This window comes from Scomber scombrus, chromosome 13 (assembly GCF_963691925.1).
Source record: "Scomber scombrus chromosome 13, fScoSco1.1, whole genome shotgun sequence".
NCBI lineage: Eukaryota > Metazoa > Chordata > Actinopteri > Scombriformes > Scombridae > Scomber > Scomber scombrus.
Genome location: NC_084982.1, coordinates 16,686,373 through 16,714,099, shown reverse-complemented (window position 1 = coordinate 16,714,099; position 27,727 = coordinate 16,686,373). Strand labels below are relative to the sequence as shown.

Sequence of the window (27,727 nt, the reverse complement as noted above, 5' to 3'; positions counted from 1 at the left end):
ATGTGCGTGTTTCTCTACAGCTAACCACATCCACCCTCCGTGTCCCACGTCAGAAGCCCAGCTCTGAGAATCATCCGTGGGGTGGAATTACAGCACGGGCCTCTACTCACACAGCTCGATTGTCTCGGCTGTGGAAGGGACGGATTTATTGGATACCTGAGAGAGCATTCTCTCCTTCCCCTGCACTCTCAGCAACCTGCTTAGAGACAGGCCTGCATTATAGATGAGCTTCTGGCAGTCACTACACTCTCACAGCACTCAGGTTACCCCCCCCCCCCCCCCCACAGATACAGTACATGCACTCGCACTAACATGTAAGCAGCATTCATATGGACCAGTAGTTCAGGACATATAACATGAAACTGTGAACATCTCCAGTTTAAGGCCTGTAAAGAACCTTTAGTAAATCTTAACTGCTTTCTCCTATCCCCTTTTCTGTTTTCAAATATAGAGAAATGGAAAAATGCCAAATACTAAATGCATGATTTAACACACACATTGGAGACTTGCAGCATTTCAGCAGCGACGTTGTATGCTATAGAGGGCTTGATTGTACTTTAACCTTTGCCAAGTGGAAGACGTATGCTTTCATGTCAATGTTCCCTGTAGGGTAACGTACACTAAAAGTGTTACAGCTGAACTTCTTGACTGTCCTCTCCCCTTTAGAAACCTTCCACGTAACACAGAGCCAACTCACTGCTCTGCCCCTCTGTCTCCTCCTTCCTGGACTTTGATCTCCTGTTCCCAACTGCACACTGTATAGCCGCACTCTCTCTCTGTCCCTCACTCTCTGATTTTTTTCTTCCCCCTCAAACTTGATTGGATTTCAAAGGCCATGATGTCCTCAGTGGCTTTAAAGTGTCATTTACTGCAGCAATTGATTCAGGGCTTTTTGAGCAGATTGGTAAACGAACACAGTCAGACTGTGGATAAATGGCCATCTGTTTGTCTCTGTGTAAACAAAGTATATGCTACAGTTGCAACAAATTAAAGCACCCATGTTTGGGATTTCTGACCTTGGCAACTCCCAGTGGTGACGTTGAAAAAGACTGTGTGGCAGACAGACAGCATTGCATGTCGTTACAACACTCCCCACACATTTGATACAGGGACACTGAGATGAAAGGAAGAGAGCGACACAGTGTAGACAGGTATTGTCTCCGCAATTTTTCTACACATCACATTTTTCTACAAACAAAAATTTAAGCAATTTTAATAATCTGATGTAAAATGGTATAATCATGCAAACTATTTCACAAAGTGGCTTTAATTGACATCCTGTAGGAAGGTTAGGTACTGTAGGTTGTACAGTTCTTCAGTTTTCTTAGCTACATCTAGGACATAAGATATAGCATTTATGGTTAACATTCTTCCTTAGGAGGCACATACAGTAGTTTGGCATTGTAAAATACAAGTGTACACCAGTAGCCCACATGTTAAGACACATACTGTAATGACAATGTCCGCAGTTGGATTCCAGCAGCGACATGAAAGCTGCACATTTGTTGCATGTCATTCCCCTCGTCTCTCTCTCCTAGTTTTCTGTCATCTCTCTATTGTTGCAATAAGAAAGACATAAAATGTCTGAACAATATTTTAAACAAACAAATCGAGAACACATTTAAATTATCTATGAATCAGCTCTTAAAGCTGTAGTTTTAAACTGGTCTTAATATGATCCCAGCCTTCACTCTTTGGTTTTTATCTGGATAGTATTTCTTTTTTATATAGATTTTATTACTTTTAACTCTGTTTCTGCTTTTATTGTAGACGTATCATACTATCATGATATTAAAAAATGTTCTGCTTTTATTACTTATTGTTAATTTACATGCACTGTTTTTATTATTTATTTGCTCGACATATATTTGTTCTTACATTTGGCACTTTAGCACTTTTTTGTTGAACTCTCCTTTTTCTTGGTGAAAACGATGATAAACTGCCCTTCAGCTGAGTCCAGTGCAATACATGGAAAAGTGTAATACTGTGTAGATCAGGAGTGACTTCCTTTGTTGTTGTATTTTCTGTTCACATTCTTTGTTGACGTTTTATGTGTCTGTGTTTGCAGCCCCTGTAGTACTGCTGTCTACAGCAAATTTCCAGCAAGGGACAATAAAGTTCATCCTTATCCTTATCCTTAGATGCTCTATAGTATTGTCAAGAAATACCATTAACAGACTAAAACTTTTGTGTAGCCAAACCCTGACATGGCTCAATCATGTGTGCTGTAGACCTCCCTTTCTGCACAAAAACTTAAAATGTATCATATATTGTATATGTATATTATCATTTGATAAAAACTACAGAAGCCAGCCGTTTGAGGACATAGTTATTTTGGGGGCATTTTATTCCTTATTTCGAAAAACTGAAAGTAGAGAAATGACAGGAAATAAGGGGAGAAAGAGATGGGGATTTACATACAACAAATATCCCCTGCAGGATGTGAACCGGGGGACATGGTGATTATTAAAATATCAGGAGACCGACTAATGTGATGTTGGATTTGGTCTCTTTATCCAATTTGTGGATAGTCAGAAAATATAGAACAATGTCAGTCTTATTCCTTTAAATATTAATACATTTTTTGTGATGTTACTGAGCTGATATCAGATATCAGATTTTTTTTGGCCTTAAGCTTTGGTAGAAAGTCAAACAAGAGGATGGTGACGAGTAACAACTATTTACTTTATTTTAAAAAAATGTTTTTCTTCTGTCTAGTCCTCTTCCTCATTGCACTTGTACCTAATCAGCTTCTTGAGAGTTTGTACTACGGAATTACTGTCCTTTAACGTTTGATTGTCTTGCCTCGCTTGTAAGTCACTTTGGATAAAAGCAATGTGATGATGTGTAAAGTGATATTCATTTGTCTACCATGAAATTCTTTATCATATTGTTTATACCTTGGAAGGTCGGCTTTTTTACTATAATATTTCCGTTGTATTTTTTGTGGTAAATGTTGTAGCTCTGATTTATATTATGAGGGTTTTGTCCCTTCTTTGACCCTGTTCAGCATTGTCTTGTGTAACACTAACAGGCACACAAAGATGCTTTTCTCCTGTTGGGTCAGTGACTGCAGAAAAGCAGAAAGCATGTTAACTGCATGGCTGGCCTGTGGTGGCGGCTATGCCTGGCCCTGCCGTTTAAGCACTGAGTATGGTTTGTGTGTGCCAGATGTTTTACTCTCAGCTGTCGTAATACACAGCAAGACTTTTTAATCCCTGCTATACTGTTTCAGCTTCACAGAGAACATAGTAAAGCCCCGATCTTGTGTGTGATCGGTTTAGTCACTGTTTCCCAGAAATTTCCCAGAATTGCATTATTTGTATCTACTCTGGCCTGATTTAAAGTCTATGTGATATTCCTGACATCCTCCACCCTGCCGTGTTTACACTCAATAGTTAAAAATAATCATCATTAATGTAAGCTCTTCAAACCCAGATCTATAGAGGAAATGAGAGGATTGCTTTTCTCTGTGTGGAGGTAATGAGGGTCCATGGCAACAGCTCTGATCGTGTGTATTTTTTTTGTATTTTGCTTTTTTCCTTTTACTTCATAGTTTAGCTAACTTATTTCTCTTTCTTGTTCTTCATTTGTCTCCTGTCTCTACAGGTAATTTTCAACATTCAGACAAACCAGTGCGTTAGGACGCCACACTCATCATCTCTTGGCAGCCCATGCACATGCATGACACCATGGGTAGTTCCCCCGAGGTGCTCTCGTGGACTTCCTGCCCCAGTCTGTTGGTGGGCAAGCTGAAGGAGGAGCTCAAACTCACTGTTGTTGGGGACACTATGAAGAAATCAAACACGCCCAACTCCCAACCCCAGCCTCCTCAGGCGCCTCCCTCTAATTTACCTCCTCAGATTATCACAGACCTGGCCCCGCCGACACACCTGCCGGTTCCCCTGCAGGCGCTGCAGGCGCTGCAGATGCCTGGCCAGGAGGAAGACTCAGTGCTGGGGTGTTTAAGTCCCCCTAACACAGCCTTGAGCGTGGACTCAACGCGGAGCGAGGGTGGGCACTTTGACAACAGCGTGCTCCAGCTGCAGGAGCAGGATCATGAGGAAGCTGGGTCGCCAGCATCCTGTGAGCACGGTGGGTGTGGCAGTGGAATGGAGGAGCAGATGGGAGAAGGGGACTGTCCCATGGACCACAATGGAGAGGGGAGGCAAGGTCACCCACATCACCCTGATGATATCAAGCTGCACTTCCACAGAGCAGGGCCTGGGTCTGGCGGCTTCCTAGAGGGGCTGTTTGGCTGTCTTCGTCCAGTCTGGAACATCATAGGAAAGACTTACTCAACAGAATACAAGCTACAACAGCAAGGTTAGTGCTTAGCTTTCTGCATGGCATCTTTTAGACAACCTAGTGCATCATGTTTATTCCAGATGTCCCTGAACCTTTAAGGCTTCCAAGAAACAAACTTCAGATCTCCCTCCCATTTCTCTTAATGTATTCTGAAACTGTAATTGAATAGCCTTTCCTGGCTTTGCCATATTGCTGCTCTGGGTGAAGCTGTATTGCTGTCAGTTTGAATTGAGGTCATGATGAAGGTAGACTCACCTTGCTGCAGGGCTGCCTGCACAAGCTGGACACACAGGCTTCAGGATACAAGTATGGTCAGACAGAACTGGGCTGAGTCTTGTGGTTGGTCAGCTAATGTTCAAAATTAGCATGCAAGAGATTTCAGCAGCATAGCTGGTTTCAAAACCGCATAACGAGGATGGAACAGCATATGACTCACCGTTTGATTGTATGAGACGGTTACAGGATTTTCACACAAGGCCATAGGTTTGTGTTAGCTCAGTATGGCTGAATAATACAAGATCTACAGCTAACCATGTGTTTTTGTGTTTCTGTGTTACTATGTTCCAATAAGGAAGGAAAATGGAGACTTAAACGACATGACAGTTATTTAGCAAGAAACAATTTCTCTTCTTAAAGAGCAAACCTGACAGCACAGCTGTCTTATACACTTCCAAAAAAGAACAACCTGTAGTGTTCACTATATATGATATATTGATAAAGTGTAATTTCCTTGTTTCCAGACATGTGGGAGGTTCCGTTTGAGGAAATCTCTGAGCTGCAGTGGCTGGGTAGCGGTGCACAGGGAGCCGTCTTCCTGGGCAAATTCCGCTCTGAGGAGGTGGCCATCAAGAAGGTGCGTGAGCAGAAGGAGACAGACATTAAACACCTGCGAAAACTCAAGCATCCCAATATCATCAGCTTCAAGTAAGTCGACAATTATTGACAAGCTTTTTTCATTGTGCTTTTTGCACTTTAAGTTGTTTTTTAAAGCTGCTGCGCTACAAATAGTTTTCTTTTGTTTTTTTAGGGGCGTGTGCACCCAGGCACCTTGTTACTGCATCATCATGGAGTACTGTGCCCAGGGCCAGCTCTATGAGGTCCTGAGGGCAGGGCGGAAAGTTACCCCCAGGCTGCTGGTGGACTGGGCCTCAGGCATTGCCAGTGGCATGAACTACCTACACCTCCACAAGATCATCCACAGAGATCTCAAGTCTCCCAAGTGAGTTGCCTCTTTTGTTGGTTTTGTCATATGAGAAATATAATACAGTTTGGGTAGTAAATTTTGAGTGATCAAATCATTTGTTGCTTTATTTAATCTGGTAGTCTTATTAAGATTGAGATCTCTTTCTCAAGAGAGACCAAAGAATAAAAAACATTCATAATCAGACAAGCATAAATCAGTATAAAGAAACAACACAACTAAGGCTACACACAATCAACAAAAATGAATAAAAACGTTTATGAGTAAAGAAGAATAATAAAGAAATCATCAGATAATACAGCTTCAAAATCTAAAAAATTTTAAAAAAGGGAATGAAATACTTGTTTGAGAGAATTTACAGTTCATTTCATTTAAAAAGTGCATTGTACCTGAAACCAGTTCTACCAACAGTAGTGGGTACATATGAGATACGTAAGCTTAAGTAATTACTGGATTGTGTACTGCAGTTACAAGATTCAGGATTTCTGCAGTTGTTTTTTGCACCTTTTCAATTCTCACCATTGTGTACTCCACTTCTGTTAAAATCAATATGCATTATATCGCCTAAAACATCATTGAAGCTAGGTTACAATAGAAATACAGTTAAATACTGTAAGATGAAAATGCTTCTTTGTGTAAAGCAGCAAAGTTGTAATTCCCTCATGATCTACAGAAAAGGTCTTTCATGGTTATGCAGCGGCTCACAGAGGCTGCGGTCACGTTCTTATAGCTGATCTGTAAAGCTTGGGAAAACAGCTCAGTAGCCTTGTTTAAAATTGTTTAGCCCTAAGCAGCAACAGCAGTCCAGCCTTTCAACTCTACATAGTCTGACATTAACTGAAATACCATTCTCAGAGTTGGTAAAAGCTAGTCGCTTTAATATAAAGTGGACAGGACTCTGTGTCTTAACTCATCCTGCTCATCTTGTCTCGTCCTTAGCCTCAGCACACTGTAGCCCTGTTTCTCTAATCAATATCATCATGCTGCAGCACTGCCAAACACTGTATTAGTCAGCAGAATGATAGGCGGCTGAATGTGCTGGAAAGGTCAGTCTCATTTACTTAATGGGGTGATTCAGATGCAGAAATTTGCTTCTGTAACAGTGGAGTCTGTAAAAAAAACAACTAATGTTGAATACTACAAAATGAATTGTATGCCCCACAGGAAAAAAAGTTTTTCCTGATTGTCACAGGAAAAACTTGGTCATAATGATTTAACCTGGGCAATCTGTCATGGATTACTATCAGTCTGATGCTGCTTGGCTTTGATATAAAATGGTAACGTGGGTTCCTATAATAACTACACAATTACTACACAGGAATCATCATATTACAGGATTACTGTAGCTTTTAATAATACAGTCTCAATCTCACAAACACTTAAGAAGGATTGTGTAGGTTGTTGCAACATTTCACAAGGTGACTAAGTTAAAAAATATATCTGCTATAATGTTCCACCATTTTTTAATCTCCAATATAAATACTGCAGTGCAAATCCATCAAGTAAACATACTTTTACCATATCTTGTATAAATGTTATGTTCATGTCCAACACAAGATTTGTCTGTTGAAGTATTTTACTAAAGATTGTTGCCAATATGCAGTCATTTATATATGTTCTCTGTTTTTGTGTCTGTTATAGTGTTTTGGTCACCCACAACGACTCTGTGAAAATCTCTGACTTTGGAACATCCAAAGAGCTCAGTGACAAAAGTACAAAGATGTCATTCGCTGGTACGGTGGCCTGGATGGCACCAGAGGTGATAAGAAATGAGCCTGTGTCTGAAAAAGTAGACATCTGGTGAGTTCTTCAATGCTGCAGATTTAAAATGATATATTTAAATTGTCTGTGGATGTCACTGTACATTAAACAGTTTTGCTTGTCTATCTTTAATTGTGTGCTGCAGGTCGTTCGGAGTGGTGTTATGGGAACTGCTGACTGGAGAGATTCCCTACAAAGACGTGGACTCCTCCGCCATCATTTGGGGCGTTGGCAGCAACAGTCTTCACCTCCCTGTCCCCTCCACTTGCCCGGACGGTTTCAAAATCCTCATGAAACAAACATGGTGAATATGGATTATATATTAAGTGCAATAACACATTTTACACTGCATCTGATATTCTTTTTAAACATCACTGTTACTTTTGACTGAGTCCTTTGGACAAATGCTAACTGTACACCTTCTCATTTATCATAATTACATCTCCTCTTTCTGATGTGCATCAATGTCCAGGCAAGGCAAGCCCAGGAATAGACCATCTTTTCGTCAGATCCTCCTACACCTTGACATTGCTGCTGCTGATATTCTAGGAGCTCCTCAGGAGACGTACTTCAAGTCTCAGGTCTGCGCTGCAATAGCAAAACACTAGCAAATGCCCTTCACTTTGTAATGGATTCTTTACACCGATTTTTTTCTCATGTTTGGTATTCACATACTATCTAACCTCTAGATATTTATTTGTTCAAGATAACATTGATTTCTCAGCTGTAGCGCCGATAGCAGTGAGAATTGTTAGCATTTTTGACTTTGCCCATTCATATCACAGGCTGAATGGAGAGAGGAAGTGAAGAAACATTTTGAGAAGATCAAAAGCGAAGGCACCTGTATCCACAGGCTTGACGAAGAGCTGATCAGGCGCAGGCGGGATGAACTCAGGTATGTGAGTAGTGAGTGCTTGAAGGACACGTTCAGATGTTGCCTACCTGTTAATGATGATCATTTAACTTTCATTTATCTGGTATATTTTTCTTTGATGCTAATTATTCCTAATGTGGTGTGATTTGCAAGTGCTGAAGTTGTTTGAACATTTGTCTTGATTTTCAACCCTTCTCAGGCATGCATTGGACATCCGGGAGCACTATGAGAGGAAACTGGAGCGAGCCAACAACCTCTACATGGAGCTGAGTGCCATCATGCTGCAGCTGGAGGTCCGAGAGAAGGAACTAATGAAGTATGTAAATAAGCTATTTATCACAGCGTGGATCACTCTGCTTTACTGCTATCCTTCTCCTTTCCTCATTAGCAGGCTTCACAGGTAGTCGGTTTAGGTAGTAGATCACAATCAATTCTCAGTAACACTGTTCACATTTCAGCCTCAGTTTCTCAGGCATTTGTTTTTGTTTGGGGTATAAAATCAATAAATAAAAGCCTCTGTGAGTTTCCCCTCTCTTGATTTGTTGCCGTTTTCTTTACCTATTTTTCCACTCATCAGGATTTCCATTCTCTTCTGAATAATGGATCTTGTTCGTTTCTCAAAAAATAAACAACTCATTGTCACTGAATCTAGGATCATCTACACTGAGCTCACACAGATACATGTAGATTTGTACAATTTACTTGGAATATGTTGTCTGTCATGTAAAATCATATGAGTTTAGAGCTCTGAATGAACGTCATGTAACGCCAGACTAATTCTGTCATCCATACAGGAGAGAGCAGGCAGTTGAGAAGAAATATCCCGGCACCTACAAGCGCCACCTGGTCAGACCCATCGTCAGGTCCAATGCTGTAGAGAAGCTCATCAAGAAGAAAGGAAGCATTTCCCACAAAGCTGGGTTGCCTCCCACTAAAAGGTTTGTTGAACAGCTTATCATAGACGAAAAGAGGATTAATAATGCCCTGATGTAACGTTGATTCATTATATAAGTGATCATTATCAGTAAAGTAAGTAAGATTAACCATAAGAGGTGTCACTAGAAAAAATTGTATGTATAAAATTTACTTAAACAGCTGTTAAAAATCTTAATTTTGATATTTCTGTATGGATGTCCCACCAGGCCAGACTTACTACGTTCTGATGGCATCCCCAGTGTTGACCCTCTCCCCTCCCCCTCGCCACTATCTGCCAGTCCAAAGGTCTCCACACCTCCTGGAAAAGCCCGCTACCGAAGCAAGCCCCGTCACCGCCGCGCCAACAGTAAAGGGAGCCACAGCGAGTTCCCCGGGGTGCTGAAACCTGCCGCAGGGCCACTAGAAGACACCCTGTCACTCCAGGAGCAGCCCTACCACCACCATCACCACCACCACCATCTCCCACCAACTGAGGGGCCGTTCCTCCCCTTGAAGGGCCGTGAAGAGGCCGTTGTCAACTGTGCCAACAACCTGCGCTACTTTGGCCCCGCAGCTGCTCTCCGTAGCCCTCAGACTGACCACCTGCAGCGTCGTGTTTCAGGCTCCAGCCCTGATCTCATTTCCACCGCAGTGGATGCAGACACACGTCAGCGGACTTCATCCACCAGCTCCAATCCCGTCCCGGGTGCAGGCGCTGGTTCGTTGTGTCCCTGCTGCCAGGCTCACCCTTTCCCTGGATGCCTACACTGTCAGGAGACCCCTCCTGCATCCAACCACCCAGAGCTGCCCCACTACTCACTGCTCAACACACAAGAAGGCACCCATTCTTCTTTAGGGGCTCCCAGCAAAGATCCAGCTGCAGAGACCACAAAGAAGGCAGAGCCTCAGGATCAAGAGGGGTCCCAACTCACCCACACCCTGCCCACTGCACTGCCTCGCACTCTCAGACCTCTCAGGAAGGTAAACAGCTGGAAGCCTTACATCAGTCAAGCTGTGTTAAAGTATGTATTTGTGTGAAGGAAATGGGGTTGAAAATGATGGATTAACAGCTGTAATTGCTTCTCTTACAGGGTGGAGATGAGTCATCTGAAGAGGAAGAGGGGGAGGTGGACAGTGAAGTGGAGTTTCCAAGGAGACAGAGGTAAAATGCTCATTTACATGCAACCTTTGCCGTCACGCTGTTGTAACACTGTTAAATCATGTGGTGTTATTAAGGAAAATTATAGTTTGTACTATTGGCATGCCCTTACACATGAAGCTTCACATCAACACACTTTTGTATTCCTTTGCTCCCTCACAGACCTCATCGCTGTATGAGCAGCTTCCAGTCTTACTCCACCTTCAGCTCAGAGAATCTGTCTGTGTCTGACGGAGAGGAGGGGAACACCAGCGACCACTCCCACAGCGGGCCCTTGGAGAGGATGAGTGCCAGTCAGGAGGAGCACCTGGATGAGCTGCTGTCACACACACCAGACATCCCCATCGACATCTCCACCCAGTCAGATGGCCTGTCCGACAAGGAGTGCGCTGTCCGGAGGGTCAAGACCCAGATCTCCCTGGGCAAACTGTGCTCTGACGAACACAGCTACGAGGTTAGTAATATTGATGTGTCGTCATGTGACATCTATAATTTTGGAGGACCTTGGTTCCATGTCATCCTAATCCTAATCTTAATCAATCCGTTTCCTGTCTGCATCTCACCTGCACACTTATCAATTAAATGTCCAAAAATAATGTTTAAAAAAATTTTTGAATCATAAAATAGATATTTTAAAGCAGTTGCCTGAAATTGTACCTGTGCTGTTGTTTCACTGTCTTCTGCATTTCACTTCTCTTTCAGAATCCGCTACAATTTGGGGACTCAGACTGCGATACATCAGAAGCAGAGTGCTCCGACGCCACCATTAGAAACAAAAAAGTCGGTGCTCCTTCCACATGGTGAATCCACCTGCAGAGCTCTGTTCCGTTTTTGCCTGGGGGCCACCGTGTCCCACTCTGCCCTGCAGAAAATAGCAATAAAAAGGACAACAAAGCTCCCTATAGCAAAGCCCCATGCAATCTCTCCCAGAACCTCCCCCTGCCCCTCCCCTTGTAAACCTCCCCTCATATCTAACACAGCATCCAGGCGACCCATGGCAGGGATTCCCTTTTGAATGATAATGTACAGTAGATATTGTAACATTCATAATTTATTTTTGTCTGAGTTTTGAAGGAAAATTCAGGACATCTGTAAATTCTCTGATCCAAACAGAATGGAGAGAGAGAGAAAAAAAAAAGACTATAAAAGACACATTTTGAAACTGAGCATGGGCTAACTGTGTGTTAGGGAGAGACTGAGACTGGACGAAGATGCAGGTGATGGTGATGATGATGATGATGATACGAAGTTTGAGGCAGACAGCTAGCAGACAGGAGTCACATCACTGCGGTTGTTGGCCTCTCAGGTGACTAGCACAGACTATGAGAATCTCTACAAGCCTTTATCTGGCTGCGGTCACTCTCTGCATCTTATTGATTTAGACTGAAAACCCCAACCAACAAGCACTCTCTCTTACTACAGTATGACCAACCTGCTTTATCATGAGTGCAGAGCCCCAGTCCCCCGCCTCCCCTGCCCCACCTCCAACCCATCCCCACCATGGCGGGCCGGGAACTCAGAGCTCATGAAAACAGTGTGAACACCAGCATGAACAACCTGCCTTGCAACCTGACTCCCTCCCCAACACCACCACACGTGTCTAGTCATCAGGACCTTCGCTGAACTGTCCTCGCATGCCTGCGCAGCTTGCAAAATGCAAAAGCTGCCAGAAGACTGCATGAAGTGGACAAGTTTAGCAGAGTGAACAGAGATGAAGACTCAGCGGACAGCTAAGGAAAACATTTAATTAAAAAAAGAGACTCTTTCTCTGTGATCCAGCTTGTCCTTCTCTCCAAGACATCATTGCCATCATCAATCAGATGTCATGACCACAGGTGTTGAGGGAGTTATCAGTGTGTGTGTGTGTGTGTGTGTGTGTGTGTGTGTGTGTGTGTGTGTGTGTGTGTGTGTGTGTGTGTGTGTGTGTGTGTGTGTGTGTGTGTGTGTGTGTGTGTGTGTGTGTGTGTGTGTGTGTGTGTGTGTGTGTAAGAGAGAGAGAGAGAGAGAGAGAGAGAGTACACAAAGCCCCTTCCTCTCCATTAGACATTACAGTTTCAAGTCTCATCTCAGGATTGTTTGCGGACTGTAAGTAACTGGACTGGACCAATTATTTTATGTTGGAATGTTCTTTGAGTGGCACATATAACGGACCGTGCAGGAATATTTACAGGTCTTATGAATAGCCTTGATGTTCAACCCTTTATTGCTGTAACGAACATTAATATTACGTAGAGACGTAGAGTGTTTTAGTTGCGCTCCAGGTGCAGTATCTCATTTCTTAAAGTCACTCGGTGCAGCATCTCATGTACCATTTTCTAGCAGGGTAATTTATACTGTCTTCGTGAGGTGTGGCACTGTGTAGATGTCCAAAAATGCTAAGTGTGTCCTGTGCAAAACAGCAATAACATAGGTTGGGTGAGAAGATGTTGCTCACTCAGGATCCGGAGCGTCTAGCTGGCTAGACACAACACAGTGACTGGTGGCTAGTGGAGAGCAACAACAGCTTATAGATCCTATATTCTTTATTAGTCCCAGTTTTTTTGAACTTGCCTTTCCAGAGTTTGATGCTCAGGGTTTGTGTGTTGCTGGTTGAGAACAGGAGCAATATATCAACAGCCACTTGGTGGCAACAGTTACAATGACTTACATTACCTTGTGTTATGTAAATGTCCTGGCTCCACTCCTTTTTTACTCAAGGCAGAGCATCCAAATGCTAGAAGCCCAGCAATATTACTTTTTTTTTTGTCTTGATGTCTTTGAAAACGAGATACTGCATCTGTGAGAGCTTTATTTTTACCCCTGTTTGAGTGTTTGTCATTCACCTTAATGATTTTGCAGATGAAAAATAGCGATCCAAGGTTAAATTTAACGATAATGATGTCAAGATGTCAGCTCAAGTGTATGCAGAAGGCTGAGATTCTTAAATATGGAATATAAGCCAGAGATAAGGCCACAGAGCATTAAGCTGCTCTTGGTTTTCAACAACCTCATCTCAGTGTTAGTTGCTCCTGTATATAAACATCTGTAAATGTAATGTGACCTGTTTTTTTCTGTCCTTTCTCTTTAATGTATCGCACAGCTCTGACAAAGCTTTGGGCTTCTGTCACTGATGACCAGCCGACTGGTTGAAAATGAGCAGGAAAATTCTTGGATGTGTATTACATCAGTATTGAACACTGCAGGAGGGTATGAGTCATATAAACCCAGTATCACAAGGTGAATCTAAAACTGTACTGATGGATAATTACCTTTTGCTTGAAAGCTTTGGAAAGGCTTGGTACCGCTGCCTTTCCTTGAGCCTCCTTCAACCTTCTTCACTCTGTTTACGTTTGTGTGACATAACCTTTAGTGTATTGAAATGATCCGATCAAGCTGTTTAAATAACATTGGTCTTCTGGCATATATGCTGTGAAGTATGATTGTTGTAAAGTTTTTAATTTAATTTTGATTTTGATTTTTTTTTTCTTTGTAGCTGGCCTACATGATTATTGAATTAATTTATTATGAATGACTGGTAAGGTGTAGTGTTCTTTTTAATTTCAGGCAGCTTTAGAAAAGTCATGATCTATGATTTCTCCTAGAAAAAAGTATTATTTAAAGGAAGCACAATGAATTGGTATGGGGAAAAGACAGTATTTGTTTTGTAGGACTAAAGCATTGTCATATCTTTGACCCTGCAGGGGACCGTTGATCAATTAGATAGCCATAGCAGATCAAGTATGATTTTATCAAATTTCACATCAGTAAATAGCAACATCAAGTGTGCCCATACCTTTCTCATCTCAACATAATCACTTTTGTTTTTAAACATAAGCCAGTCAGTGGACTTTAACCAAAGGGTTAATGAAACAGTAAACCTGAAGACGTGTGATGCAGATTTCTGTACTTCTGCAATGGCCCCTTCCTCTCATTTTTAATCAAATACCTACTTACTTACATCTGAATTTCTGTGAAATTGTCTCTAACTGTGGACATCATGTTGCCTCATCCCATGTATCGAACATCTGTTTCTTGTTACTCTCATTTCCAACCCCCTCTTCCTGTTTGAATGGCATTATGATCAACCAATCCTGTCAGTTCCCTGTATTATCCAGTGTACAGTACAATGGGTATCTGGGAGAATAAAATCTGAGCAAGCAAGTGCATGTAATAAATGCTGATGTACTGTACCCAACACCGTCTGGTCTGTCTCGTCTGTGACCAAGATTATTTCTGATACGTTATCAACTCTGCCAATGATTTATATGAATTCACAGATTAATTAATAGATTTGTTGAGTTTTATAATTAGAGTTTGCATATTTTATGTGTATTCATAAACACTATACTTGTAGTCTTGTTTTGGTTATAAACATAATATGGTATAATAATAATGGTTTTCTGAACAATTGAGGATTTCATTTAATTTAACCAGGATTATTTCAAGCAATGTTTTGCTAGTGACCTATTCAGTTTAGTTTAAGTTTGAGATCATTTTTAAAAGATGAAATAGATTCAAGGTTCAAGGAAGTTTATTATCATTCCAGAGCATGAAAGAGAACAACTCAGGTTCTAGATCAGTAATACATACTAAGTATAAAAATATGAATTTGAATAACTGAGAGGAGATACACAGTCAAGTGGGCTCAATTGCACATGCCCATGATTAACAGTGGTAATAGTGTTGTTCAGTAAGGTGCAGCACAAGGTACAGCAGTTTCAACAAGTTTCATAGTGTGTTAAAGCAATTTCAGTGTGATGCAGAGTTTGTCAATCTCACAGCTACTGGGAAGAAGCTGTTCTTTAGCCTGTTGGTTCTGATCCTGATGCTACATAATCTCCTGCCTGAGGGGAACGCGGCAAACAGTACATTTCATTATCAACAACCTTTATTTTCTCAGGGATACTTTGAGAGGTGATCTTCATTTTCAATGATGCCGAGATTACATAAAACCAAATCAAACAGCAGAAATACACAAGTCAATTCCTAATTAAAATAGTTACATTCAAAAACATTGCAGGGTGAGTGAAGTCATGATGATCATGATGCAGGAAGCCTTATCCTTGCACCTGCTGATGTAATGGCACTGCTATTGTCAATGATATTCTGTGCAGACTTCACTACCCGCTGCAGTGCCTTTCTGTCTACAGCAGAGCAGGTGCCGTACAACACGGTGATGCTGGAAGTGAGGACACTCTCCATCACACCTGTGAAAAGATGTGAGGACCGAGATGCCAAGGCCAGTGTGCTTCAGCCTTGTTGGGAAGTAAAGTGGGTGGAGAGAAATTATACCTTTTTACCTTCTGTATGTAAAACAAAACAAAACATTCAGTAATGTCATCAGTTCTCACCCTACCCTCTTGTACGAGTACTAACTTTTTGTGACCACACAGCAGCTTTGTTAAAGCACAATAATACAGTTTTCACACTAACTCCACCTTTTGTCAACCAAGATCAGAGTGTTATGTAAGCATGAGCAAGCGATGTGCAATTTAAACGTTGGTGGGTTTTTTCCTCCTGTTGTAGTCTGTAAACGCAGCTTCCAGAAGGTACTTTTTTAATGTATGATTTGAATTATAATTTGAAGTATATGGCAGGTATTAAGTATTGGATAATAGGGAGGAGTGTTAAGTATTAGGATCGTTCTGAGGTAGGTATTCAGGTGGATCTAAAGGTCGAAGGTAAGTATACAGGCAAGTATTTTCCAAAACAGTACATGGTAAGTATAAAAGTAAGTATTAGGTAAGTTATAGGACTAATGTTAAGGTAGGTACGGCTGTAGGTATGGCTCTATGCAGAGACAGCAGCATGAACCGGCTTGACACCGCCATCACAGCCGGGTTCGTAATGGGGAGGGGGGAACAACTGGGCAGAGCTGGGGCAGTGACAATATCTCTGATGCTGGCACAGCTGCTGCTGCTGCTGGGGACAGAGATGTAAACCCAGCTGCTCAAACACCTTCCAGGTCATCTCCAGCCAGTCATGGCCTGGATGTCTAGGCTGAAGAGTGACTTGGTAGAGAGTACTGCTTTCATCACCAGCTAGAGGTACCTGTGTCCTATTTGAGTGGCACACATGGTGCAACCACTGTCAAACGCCTGGGACTTGCGGAAGAGGTATGTATGTGATATGTGCATATGTGTTCATATGACATGTTTGCCAGGAGGTTTTTGTTAACCTTCATTAAGATATATTTCCATCTTTAAATGAAGCCCAAATAAGGGCATGTGCATCACAGGTAGAGTCTTTGATGCTAATCTCTGGTTCTCAGGTCACACTCTTCTACTTTAATTCTCTATACTTTAGATTTCTCCTTCCTGCTCTGTGGACAGGTTTTGAACCATAAAGTCTCTGTGAAGTTCATATTTGGGATATTAAGCATCACATTTCAGTACTCTGTAGCTTACAGTAAATCGAGTATGTTGAAGTTAACAACAAGTATGCTCTTCAGTCGGACCTGCTGGAAACCCAATTGTCTCCAAACAGGTAGCATTGCACAACACACACTTGTTTTAAGTAGAAAAAAATGGTAAAATCAAGTAGAAAATCTGTGACTATGAAATTGTAGTGTCAGAGTGTAGCTCCCACTGCTGTGTTTACTATCAAGATAAAATAAGGATTTATTTTGTACTTTCATGAGATTTTTTCCTTTGTAGGCTCTAAAATGATTTTCTTATCGTCTTATCTTATTGACATTCTCTATTTCGTCTGGGAGAACAATGATCTAACCTCACAATTGTCAAGCAAAAGTTTTTACAAATGAAAAATAAAGAAACTAAATATCTGAATCTCATTTTTGGTACAGGAAATGGAGCTGCTATTAAATGTAAGCAAGGCCCTGAGTAGGAACGAGGTAAAAGCTTTAGTATTTCTTTGCACTGATCTCCTGGAGTTGGCCAGTGACCTATTCTACCATCTGGTGAATAAAGACTACCTATCACCTGAGCAACCACACCTGCTGGTCAATCTTCTGCTGACCATCCACCACAACCGCCTGGTCCGTGACCTCCGTCTCAATGACCAAGTACCTACAACCAGCACCCTTATCTCTCCTTACAAGTGGGCAGCCTACGCACAAATATTTCACCTTTTCATCCCTGGAGCCCTATTCGTTATTTCTTATTTCTCTCTGCTAAAAGTGTTCATCCAGCAAATACCTCAATTTAGGATAATCTATGGCCTTCACTAACTTTAAGTTATTAAGGAAACTTTGATACGTCAATCTTTTTTGAAATTATACATTTGCGGGAGCCGCAAATGTCAAAAGTAATAGGCTGCATGAATTAATGTTATATCTTTCAATGCAAAGGTTAAGAGTTCAAACTCTACTTTTGGCATCCTGCACATTCTCTGAATCTTTGCATTTTCCAGGATAAGTTGTGACACTTCTCACATAGTAGCAATATTTAGATCCATATTAATTATTAGACACTGGATGCATTCCAGATCTTGAAGGAAATAAAAACAAATGTAGTCATGTGAAACCCACCTTCACTGAAGGTCATAAACTACATGAAATGTTTCTAAACGTAGATTTATATACCTCAACAGAGCATCAGTATAGAGTGATGACCAAGATGAATTATTTTTAAAATATCAAGTTGCAGTAGAAACAATAAAGTGTCAGTAACTTAGAGGGATTTAACATAATATCAAAGAACATACCTGATTTTGTTCAGGACCCGTCTCATGGGCTACATGACTAAACCTTTCTGTAGTTTAAAATGAAAGTAATAAAACAAAAGTTAAGTGCTCAGATTTTACAGCAGCAATAATGCCACTGAAGAGTGGGAAAAGTAGGGCCAGGCCTACTACTACAGCTATTGTGAAACACATAGATACAAGAGGGACAGGAGGGTGTCTGTGGTAATAACTAGGCTGAGACTGGGACTGGGTCACTGTGGCTGGCACTGGTTGGCAAGCACTCGGATGGAAAATGGTTAGGTTAGGTTAGGTTCGGTTAGGTTAAATGCATCTGCGGACAGGCAGAAACTGAGGAATATGCTTTGATGTGATTGCACCAACTATCAGACAGAGAGAAGCCTGGTAAAAGCAGGTAAACGGTACTTTATTTTCTCCATCGCACTGGATTTTAGGCTACATGAGGATTTTATTCATTCAGTGCAGTTCATACAGATTACCTGTGGAGGGCAGCAATAAGCCTTTGCTGCGTCTAGTCTGCCGCACATATCAGCAGGAGAAGAAGAAGCAGGTGACCCGCTGCTGACCTGGATGTTGATATGATCTTACATTTGGTAATTTCCCCGGTCAGGCTACGATGAAGTGTTGTTAGATTCTTCAGGCCACTTAATATCCCTCTCAAATATCAGTACTAAATGCCTAGAAAACTTAAAGCAGGTGTTTAGTGTCTTCTTTAATTTACCAGCAGCAGAGTCCTTCAGTCATCAGTAGAGAAAAGGAAACATGTCTCAGGAGGGATATCAGGCTGCATCAGGGAAAAACACCGCCGACTCCAGGTTAGTTGTCTTATTATATTGATTAAATCTGATTAAAGATTTGTTAACCTTTAACAATGACAGGTTGATAGTGTTTAGCGGGGTCTGCTATCTGTTAAAATATAGTAATCAGGTTAATATAAGTGCTGTGAAACGTCTCAGGTTTAATGAATGACAGTTTCAGAGAAATGAAACAGTAAGAACATTGTAACATGCGGGTTTTCCTTTAGCATTAAACTAACAGAAGGAAAATCTACAACATGTTGTCACAGAAAATGAATTTTTACAGGGGGACTGTGACCTTAATGTTTCACGTTAGACTGAGGAAGTGTTAGTCTAGTTGTCTTGGTAGGTGTTACACAGTATTTGGTGACCCCTCAGATTCTGTGACCTGCAGAAGGTTATGTAAAGCTATCAATACAGAAATGTAGAAATACTTTTACACGTCTAATAGGATAAAATGATATACACTGAACAAAAATATAACACTTGCTCCCAGTTTTCATGAGCTGAACTCAAAGATCTAAAAACATTGTCTATATACACAAAAAACCTATTTCTCTCAAATATTGTTCCCAAATCTATCTAAATCTGTGTTAGTCAGCACTTCTCCTTTGCCGAGATAATCCATCCCACCTCACAGGTGTGGCATATCAAGATGCTGATTAGACAGCATGAATATTGCACAGGTGTGCCTTAGGCTGGCCACAATAAAAGGCCACTCTGAAATGTGCAGTTTTGCTTTATTGAGGGGGTCTGGGGGGATCAGAAAACCAGTCAGTATCTGGTGTGACCACCATTTGCCTAACCCTAACTACCATTTGCCTAACCCTAACCCATCTCCTTCGCATAGAGTTGATCAGGTTGTTGATTGTGGCCTGTGGAATGTTGGTCCACTCCTCTTCAATAGTTGTGCGAAGTTGCTGGATATTGGCAGGAACTGGCCACAATCAACAACCTGATCAACTCTATGCGAGGGAGATGGGTTAGGGTTAGGGTAATATTCATGCCGTCTAATCAGCATCTTGATATGCCACGCCTGTGAGGTGGGATGGATTATCTCGGCAAATTTAGACAGAATTGTGAACAATATTTGAGAGAAATAGGTCTTTTGTGTATATAGACAATGTTTTAGATCTTTGAGTTCATCTCATGAAAAATGGGAGCAAAAACAAACGTGTTGCGTTTATATTTTTGTTCAGTGTAGTTATACTCAAAAGATTAAAGGTCAATTTCACTTTTCTGGCCATTATTCAACACCATAACTCAGGAACAGAAGGGGAGGTTGTGACCATATTTCACATACTGAATTGGTGACACTAATCTTGGGTGCCCACCTTGAATCTGTGGTGATTGTTTAGGTCTTCTGTGCTACCGGGTTGAAGATGTGTGTGTGTGTGTGTGTGTGTGTGTGTGTGTGTGTGTGTGTGTGAAGCATCCATGCTTTGCAGCAGCACTCATATCTGAAGCATCGTCTACTGTCTTGGCTATAACTGTGCCAATTATGTGAATACATACAAGGAAAACACATTTAATATATTTATAAAATTACTTCATGGCCAAAATTATGTGAGTCTGGACAGACATGGATTTGAAGTGCAGTTTGAATGGTTGGTGGAGGCATACAGCCGCAAAGCTGTATTTGTAATTCATTATTTTTATGGTCATAAGGAGGGGCAGCCTCTTATCCAGTTCTGGATGGTCTCCCTGGTGGTCTAGCAGTTAGGAATCAGTATTTTTCTCCCTGCCAGAGTATCCTAGGTGTCTTTTTCTCCGCTGTAATAAAAAATAATCCCAACATTAAATAATTTGTAACCCTGGCAAAGAGTTGTTGGGGAAAGATGTCAGCAGTCTGATAAAAGGCTTACATCTGGGAAACAGCAGTGCAGAGAGTAAGATCAGGGGAAAATGTGAGGAAAGTCTCAAAGATCTGTGGAATACCTAAATCCACCTTAGCTGACCACAAGGCAGGGAAACTTGGTTGTGGTCCTCATCTGAATATGGCGTTCACATCGGTATAGTAAGATGCCGTGCTGAACAACATTGTGTGGATGGCAGGCAGTGGATTTCCTCTTACAAGGAGCATCATAAATTCTCTGGCTTTGGAAATAATCAAAACCAGCTGAAGACCACCAGGGAGCAAATAACTGTGCACTGCTGCGTCAATGCTGCAGCAACCCGAATTATGGAGGATAGATGAAAAGAAGAGAAAGGGAGAGAAATCCTCTTGCTGAAAACAGCGACCACCGTGCAGTGTGCAGCAACAATACACCGACAGGGTGTGAGGCAGAGGTGGATCCTGTGATCTGCGGTTTCACCTCATCATTGTTGACCTGAGTGACGGTCCAGATGGAGAATGGCTGTGCTAGTTGGCTGGTTCGGTGTCTGCATTAATACGTCAAATTTGTACGTCTTAAGACAACAAAAAATACCCTGTTAAGATGTCCATTTCGAACATCTTAAGGTGTTTGCACCATTAATGAACATGAACATTCATAATGAATTGTGTAACACTATTGTGTCTCATTGCCCCTTATTTATAATATTTATTTATATTTTAGACCATATTTTAACGTTTTATGGGGATTGGTATGAATGTGTATGTGGTCATGGGTATGGGTGAGATGTGCTTTGCTCTTGCATGTGTGTATTAGTGTTATGTGTATTTATCTTATATCTTATTTTATTTTTTATGCTGCATTGGACTGCTCAAATGGAGTTTTGTTGATTACTTGCAATGACAAAAACTATTCTATTCTATTAAACCAATCAAACTCAAAAATCAACTGTCTGTTCATGAAAGGAGAAAAGTTAGATTTTTCCCCAACATAATAGCCACAATGTAAAATATAATTCCATTTCATTAAAAATACTTGGCTGTTCTAAAAACGTCACCATTAATCATAAAGGAAGAGATCTTTATAAGGATCTAACCAGTTTACACAGAAATCAATGTCTTGCAAACAACAACTCCTTTTTTACCCCAATCTACTCAAAATTCAACCAACTGCAGTTTGTGCTCTAATACTACCATCTAGTGGGCTTTTAGGCAAACACACCACATGAAATGAATATGTCAAGTATGATATTCAAGCTAGATTTTTTTTCTCAATAAGTAACCAGTAGCCAATCAATTCAATCAACATTTCTAAACCTCAGTTCATTCAAGGTAGGTTGAATGGAGAATTGATTGCATGTAGGGAAGTGAGCCAATTTTAAATGTTTCTGAACAATAATTTTTGGTATCATATCCCCAGAGAAATATTTAAGGAATGGGAGGTTTATAATTTTTACTTAAATGTGATTTAAATTATCCCTTTTTCACCATCATCAGAAACTCATCATAATTTCACCCCACATAATACACATATATGGAATAATACATAATGTATTACAGTTAATAACAAATCACTGTACAACAAGGTGTGGATGCAGAAAAGTATTGCTTCAGCAGCTTTAAGTGTGAATGTTTGGTCCGGGTGTGAGCATAGAGACCTTTACTTTCAGCGATAATTCCCCTGATCAATAAAGTAAAAACTAATTGTTGTCCAATTACACACCCTGCAGCAAAACCACAGCTAACGTCAGCTTTAGTGTGCGCTCAGCGAGAATGTGCAGAATGGTGCTGGGAATCAAAACCTCTCTTTTATCTGTGTTCATTTAAGTGATACTCACATTTCATCTGCACTTTAATAAAATTAAATGTTGGTAATAATATCCTGTGTATTAGAAACATCTAAAAGATTCAGAAGCAGTACTTGCTGCTGTAGATTGTACATGTAAACTTGTTCTCACCAAATCCTGCAATGTTTTTTACTGCTTAAAGGCTTCCCATGTTATTCCTTTTTTTTTTAAACATTAGAACATTATGAATAGTGGAAAATTCTCACAAGTAAATTCAAAATATGTCCACAAACGTCAGTTTCACAGTGAGATGTCCCTGAGGCACCACAAAGCGCCTGTGACGTCTGTCTCCAAACGTTGGACATTGAGACCAGACTCGACTTTAGTAAATCAAAAATAGACGATGTGCACGAGCCTCGATCCTCGATGTGTTAACATTGAGAGCAGCTCTGCAGTGTAATCCTGCAGTAAATGAATGAATGAATGAATCGTAAGGTTTCATTTTTGTTGAAGCTGTCAGAGAGGATTGAACTCTTTTTATTTTACTAGCTGTAGTTTTTTGTTGGTGAGATTGTAATGGACTTCATTATATTAAAATGTTGTTTTCTAATGTTATGTGTGCCTCAGTTTACACAACGGTGGACATTTCCAAATCCAGTTACATTTTTCAGTATGGAAATCTTGATTTATTAAGTTACATTTAATTCTACACAGGTAATCACATGTCACAGCTGATCAGTTGGCATGGTTTCTGTGCTATCATTGTGTTTCATGTTTAGTGGAAATAGTTTAGTTCCAACATTTAGCTTTAATAGAGACGCATAGGGTTTATTGGAGTCATCAGTATGTTTTAGTATTAAGAGTAACACTACTAATAGCCTAAAGATATTCCATCAAAAGCTGAGATAATAATTTTGGTGTATGAATGGCATGTAAATATTAAAACTGTTGACAAAATTGACTGATTAATTAAATTTTCCCTGCTGTAATTTGGTTCTGCTATTTGTAGTCATTATTTCTGCTCCGTTAACTATGGTTTGGAGCTCAGATGTATATTACAGTCGTTTTATCACAGCAGTGCAGTTCTTATGCTCCCACTTAAGTGTTTGTTGAATACATACAGCTTGAATACAGATGAAGCGCAGAGGGCCAGCCCCGGGAAGACGCCGATACAAATCCTGCACGAGTACGGCACTAAAACTGGAAACCTGCCCGTGTATGTGATGGAAAAGGCTGAAGGAGAGGCTCACCAACCCAGCTTCGTCTTCAGCGTGAGAGTCGGAGATGTTAGCTGCACAGGTAAGTTACAGTCCCAAACCTGCTGGATGAAGCCTTTTATTTAAAGTTAAAATCACACACTGCTCATTCAGAGACACTCCAGCCCACATCTCATTATTTGTCACGTGTGTTGTTGTGTGTGTGTGTGTGTGTGTGTGTGTGTGTGTGTGTGTGTGTGTGTGTGTGTGTGTGTGTGTGTGTGTGTGTGTGTGTGTGTGTGTGTGTGTGTGTGTGTGTGTGTGTGTGTGTGTGTGTGTGTGTGTGTGTGTGTGTGTGTGTGTGTGTGTGTGTGTGTGTGTGTGTGTGTGTGTGTGTGTGTGTGTTGTTGCAATATACTCTTAAATATATCCCATATATGGCTAGTTTTTATTTTTATTTCAAGGTATCTCACTTCAGGCATAGAGCAGTGCAGGTCCAGCTGTCAGTGTTGAGGTGATGAGAAATAATCCAGTCTTTCTATCTGACATCTAACAACAGTACGCTGTAGAAAAGACTTTTCAGATAGGTTTTTCTTCTTTTTCCCCCCCAAAATGTCCTCGTCTGTAGCCTTCAGGGTTATAATTTATTAAAGCACAGTTTATTTTTAAATTTGGAACAAAAATGTAATTTTTGCTGCGGTGACTTGAGATTTAGGTGCATCTCATCTGGCTGTAGATTCATTTCTGTAATATATTACATAACGTGTGGCGTGTGTGGCTTATTGTATTCTGTTTCAGGTCAAGGTCCCAGTAAAAAGGCAGCTAAACATCTGGCTGCAGAGGCTGCCCTGAATATTCTGCAGATAGATGCTGGAACAGTGTGAGTAGATCTGAAACAATCTGGACATAATATTAATCATCAATCATATGATATTCAGTGAGGGTCATTTTTTAAAGAACAAAATGCCACAAATTCACTGATTCCAGCTTCTCAAATCAGAATTTTTGTGGCGTTTCTTATTCTTCTATGATAGCAAACTGAATATATCTAGATTTTAGACATGTGCTCGGACAAATTAAGGAATTTGGTTTTTGGGAAATTATGATGCAATTTTTTGACATAGACTTTATCAAATTATCAACATAATCTGCCTGTTAAATGATAATGAAAATAATGGTCAGCTTGCAGCCTTGCATTGAGTTTGTTTGATGTTAGCCTTTTTAGAAATCCAGTGTTGCCATACTCACGTCAGCTGGCTTCATTGACAGCCTGTAGTGAATGCTGATGTGTTGCAGCTGTGCTGACTGCTTTGATGTTATTCCAACAGGAATGTTCCTGTGAAGTCTGAGAGTAACGGTGTTGCAGCAGAAACAAACAGCCATCCCAACTCAGTGGGGATACTGCAGGTGTGTCAGTCATGGCTGTGCTGTGTCTTTGTACTTGAGTACGTCTATGTATATGGGATTCTATACTGTATAAGCAAGTGTCTCTGTATAGTGTACCATATTCTGTAAAATACCAAAAAAAACTCAACCATAACAAGAGCAAGCTTAATATTTACTTCCAGAGATTTAAAAATGCACAAAAAAATATTATAAAATAATATTATAATGCTGTTTTGTTTTTTTCTTTTAATCTTGTTTTGTCCTCCATGTTAGGAACTAGCGTTGCAGAGAGGTTGGCGTCTTCCTGAATACACAGTTTTAATGGAGGCTGGTCCACCACATAAGAGAGAATTCACTGTTACTTGTAGGATGGAGTCCCTGTCAGAGAAGGGTATGGATGCTTTCAAGACATTGCATGAAACTGCAAGTATTTTGTTGTTCAACCCGTTATTAATCTATGACTTATGCTTCAGCAGCTGTAGGAAATTCAAAAAAGTCTGCGAAAAAGGCAGCTGCAGAGAAACTGGTGGCAAAGCTTCAAAGTCTGTCCGGCTGCTCTGAAATCACATGGGTACGTCAAATATTACTCACCTGCCACTGGAGGCGGCTGCTACATTTCTCACTTTAAAATCGAATGTTTGTGTCAAATTTATTGAGGTACGTTACATTTTTCAGGCTCCCACACCAAGCGTCCGATTTGAGAACTTGAGGAACTCATCAGCAGAGAAGATTTCCTTATTGAGAAGAAACCCACTGAGCATTCCCAACACAGATTACATTCAGATGATGCTGGAGTTGTCCAAGGAGCAAGGTTTTGAGGTCACATACTTTGACATTGGTAAGATCGCAGTGTGTCTTGGTTGCTAAGGATACATGGTGCTTTTAGATAAAAATCTACATTTTGTTTTTGCGAGGCTGAAGGTACATTAAATGTGTTTTTTCAGGCTCAGGTTGACATTATCGGACCAATAATAATTGTGACTGTGCAGCAGTCCTTCATGTCACAATAGGTCATTTTTAATAGTGAGGTCAAGTTTCATGAAATGGTCTAACTACAATGAAATGGCTACTGTGGGGATTAACATTGGGCTTGGTGAATCCATAAGAGTCTCAGCTTTCCTGTCATACCCAATTTATGTAATTCCAAGACTGCTTCGGGACCCCAGTATGCAGAAATATTCAAATACACCATTTTTAGGATGGGCGAAAACAACACATTTACACTACATGAAAAAATAGTATGATTTTTGCCCAAAACTGCATGGGATTAGCATGTCTATAAAGAAGAAACTCTGGGTACCCACAGAACCCATTTTCATTCAGATATCTTGAGGTGAGAAGTCAGGGGACCATACCAGTTTTTCCCTCAAATTTTGAAGTGTTATTTAGCCCCTTTCATGACATTCTTCGTACCGATGAATGCCTCAGGTCATTTAGTGTCATGTACCAATATCCTCTGAGCCTGCTGCGGCCTCTGAAACCCTAACCCCTGTTTATATAAAGGATAGTTTTCCCATGTTGTGTGTTCATTTTTGCTCGTCGTGCCACATTAAGTGTGTATCTGTGCTTTGCAGGTGAGCTGACGGTGAACGGCCAGTACCAGTGTTTGGCAGAGCTGTCCACCACCCCCGTCACCGTGTGCCACGGCACAGGTATCTCCTGCAGCAACGCACACAACGACGCAGCACACAGTGCCCTTCAGTATATTAAAATCATGGCGTCCATCAAGTAAAACCAGCACAGTCAAACACTGCTTCACCTGCATTGTCACGTAAACCAGCTCAAGTCGAGTCAGGAGGAGGCTGTATATCGTTCTTCCCACTAGTCTTCCTGCCTGTGGACGATATGAGGTTAAGGTATATTTTTATAGTAACATATAAAGCAGATCATGTTCCACAGTGGATGAAGGTTCATTACAGCACTGTTTATGAAGAGACATACTCAAAGAATTAAAACAAAATAAAATTTTGTCATCAGGCTGTTAGGACACCATCATGTTTACATAAGATGTCCAGCGTATTTAAGCAAATGTACATGTGTAAATGAAGAACAGTGAGTAATATGAAGCACTCCTTTTTACGTGCATAGTCTGAGCTGTCAGTGCTTTATTTGTCCACAAGGTTTCTGTGTTGTTTGAATGGAAATACTTTTTTTTTTAGAATGCTGATGCTTTCAGGTTTTTGTGTGCTCTGACTTAATTTAATTTTTTATTCTAGTTTAGTCTTCCCAGTGACATATTGAGCTGTATGCTGAAGATCTTTAGCTTTTAATTTACCTCAGAGATACCTGCCTTTCTGTTAAACTTTAAATGAACAAAAGCCGCCTGAAAATTTTTTTAAAACTTGGGATTTATTTTGTTTTCTTTTATCTATCTGTACGCAATCTACAATCTTTATCAGGTCGACTCTCAAAGTGTCAATGATGTTACTTTGCTGCCGACACACATATTCCCATTCTGCTGGTCTGTTGCCATTCTTTGCAGTGTGCCTCATAGTATGTACAAGTAAAGTCTGTGATTATATTTAATATTTACTGACAGGTATTTAATATTTACTGACTGGTATCCTATCCTCTGCTTTATGAACTGAACCCTGGTGGAGAATAACAGCAGCAACAACAACGTGTGTCTGTGTGTGTGTGTGTGTGTGTGTGTGTGTGTGTGTGTGTGTGTGTGTGAGTCTAGAAAATAAACCCAAACACTAAATGTTAATGAGTGTCGGTTTCTGTTAATGCTGGTACAGCAGCTGATCCTGAGCCGCCTGAATCGACTGCAGGAGCTGTTGCTGCGTAATGAAACGTCTCTCAAGGGAGCTGACCACTCGACAGCCATCAATTTATGAGTCAGCACGTCCTGCTGTATTAGTACAA

General features: G+C 40.8%; 2 protein-coding genes across 5 annotated transcripts in view; both read left to right on the top strand.

The window, feature by feature from the left end:
- The window catches only part of si:ch211-45c16.2 (mitogen-activated protein kinase kinase kinase 13), a 40,162-nt gene extending 28,443 nt beyond the window's left edge, over positions 1–11,719 (top strand). For 3 of the 4 annotated variants that reach the window (XM_062431370.1, XM_062431371.1, XM_062431374.1), the window contains 13 exons: positions 3,610–4,326; positions 5,049–5,232; positions 5,336–5,527; positions 7,151–7,309; positions 7,416–7,574; positions 7,743–7,851; positions 8,056–8,165; positions 8,344–8,460; positions 8,939–9,082; positions 9,287–10,040; positions 10,151–10,221; positions 10,381–10,672; positions 10,921–11,719. In XM_062431370.1, the coding sequence (XP_062287354.1) occupies positions 3,675–4,326; positions 5,049–5,232; positions 5,336–5,527; positions 7,151–7,309; positions 7,416–7,574; positions 7,743–7,851; positions 8,056–8,165; positions 8,344–8,460; positions 8,939–9,082; positions 9,287–10,040; positions 10,151–10,221; positions 10,381–10,672; positions 10,921–11,022 (3,045 nt within the window). In that variant the 5' untranslated portion in view covers positions 3,610–3,674 and the 3' untranslated portion in view covers positions 11,023–11,719. Of the gene's footprint in view, positions 1–296; positions 1,152–3,609; positions 4,327–5,048; positions 5,233–5,335; positions 5,528–7,150; positions 7,310–7,415; positions 7,575–7,742; positions 7,852–8,055; positions 8,166–8,343; positions 8,461–8,938; positions 9,083–9,286; positions 10,041–10,150; positions 10,222–10,380; positions 10,673–10,920 lie in introns of those variants that run through there. The other variant, XM_062431373.1, reaches the window with a different exon arrangement.
- A 6,776-nt stretch (positions 11,720–18,495) lies between these two features.
- Positions 18,496–27,505, top strand: prkra (protein kinase, interferon-inducible double stranded RNA dependent activator). Its single transcript, XM_062431909.1, has 8 exons — positions 18,496–18,674; positions 23,401–23,576; positions 24,272–24,353; positions 24,802–24,880; positions 25,133–25,250; positions 25,336–25,430; positions 25,535–25,697; positions 26,434–27,505. Exons 1-8 carry the CDS (start codon positions 18,622–18,624, stop codon positions 26,589–26,591), a joined length of 924 nt encoding a protein of 307 aa, XP_062287893.1. The 5' UTR covers positions 18,496–18,621; the 3' UTR covers positions 26,592–27,505.
- Positions 27,506–27,727: the final 222 nt, after the last annotated feature.

Excerpts from the sequence above, each read along its gene's own strand:
- prkra (XM_062431909.1), top strand. The coding sequence starts at position 18,622 with ATGTCTCAGGAGGGATATCAGGCTGCATCAGGGAAAAACACCGCCGAC. Across the intron at positions 24,354-24,801 it reads CAGATAGATGCTGGAACAGT|GAATGTTCCTGTGAAGTCTG; the intron begins GTGAGTAGATCT and ends TTATTCCAACAG. Across the intron at positions 25,698-26,433 it reads GGTCACATACTTTGACATTG|GTGAGCTGACGGTGAACGGC; the intron begins GTAAGATCGCAG and ends TGTGCTTTGCAG.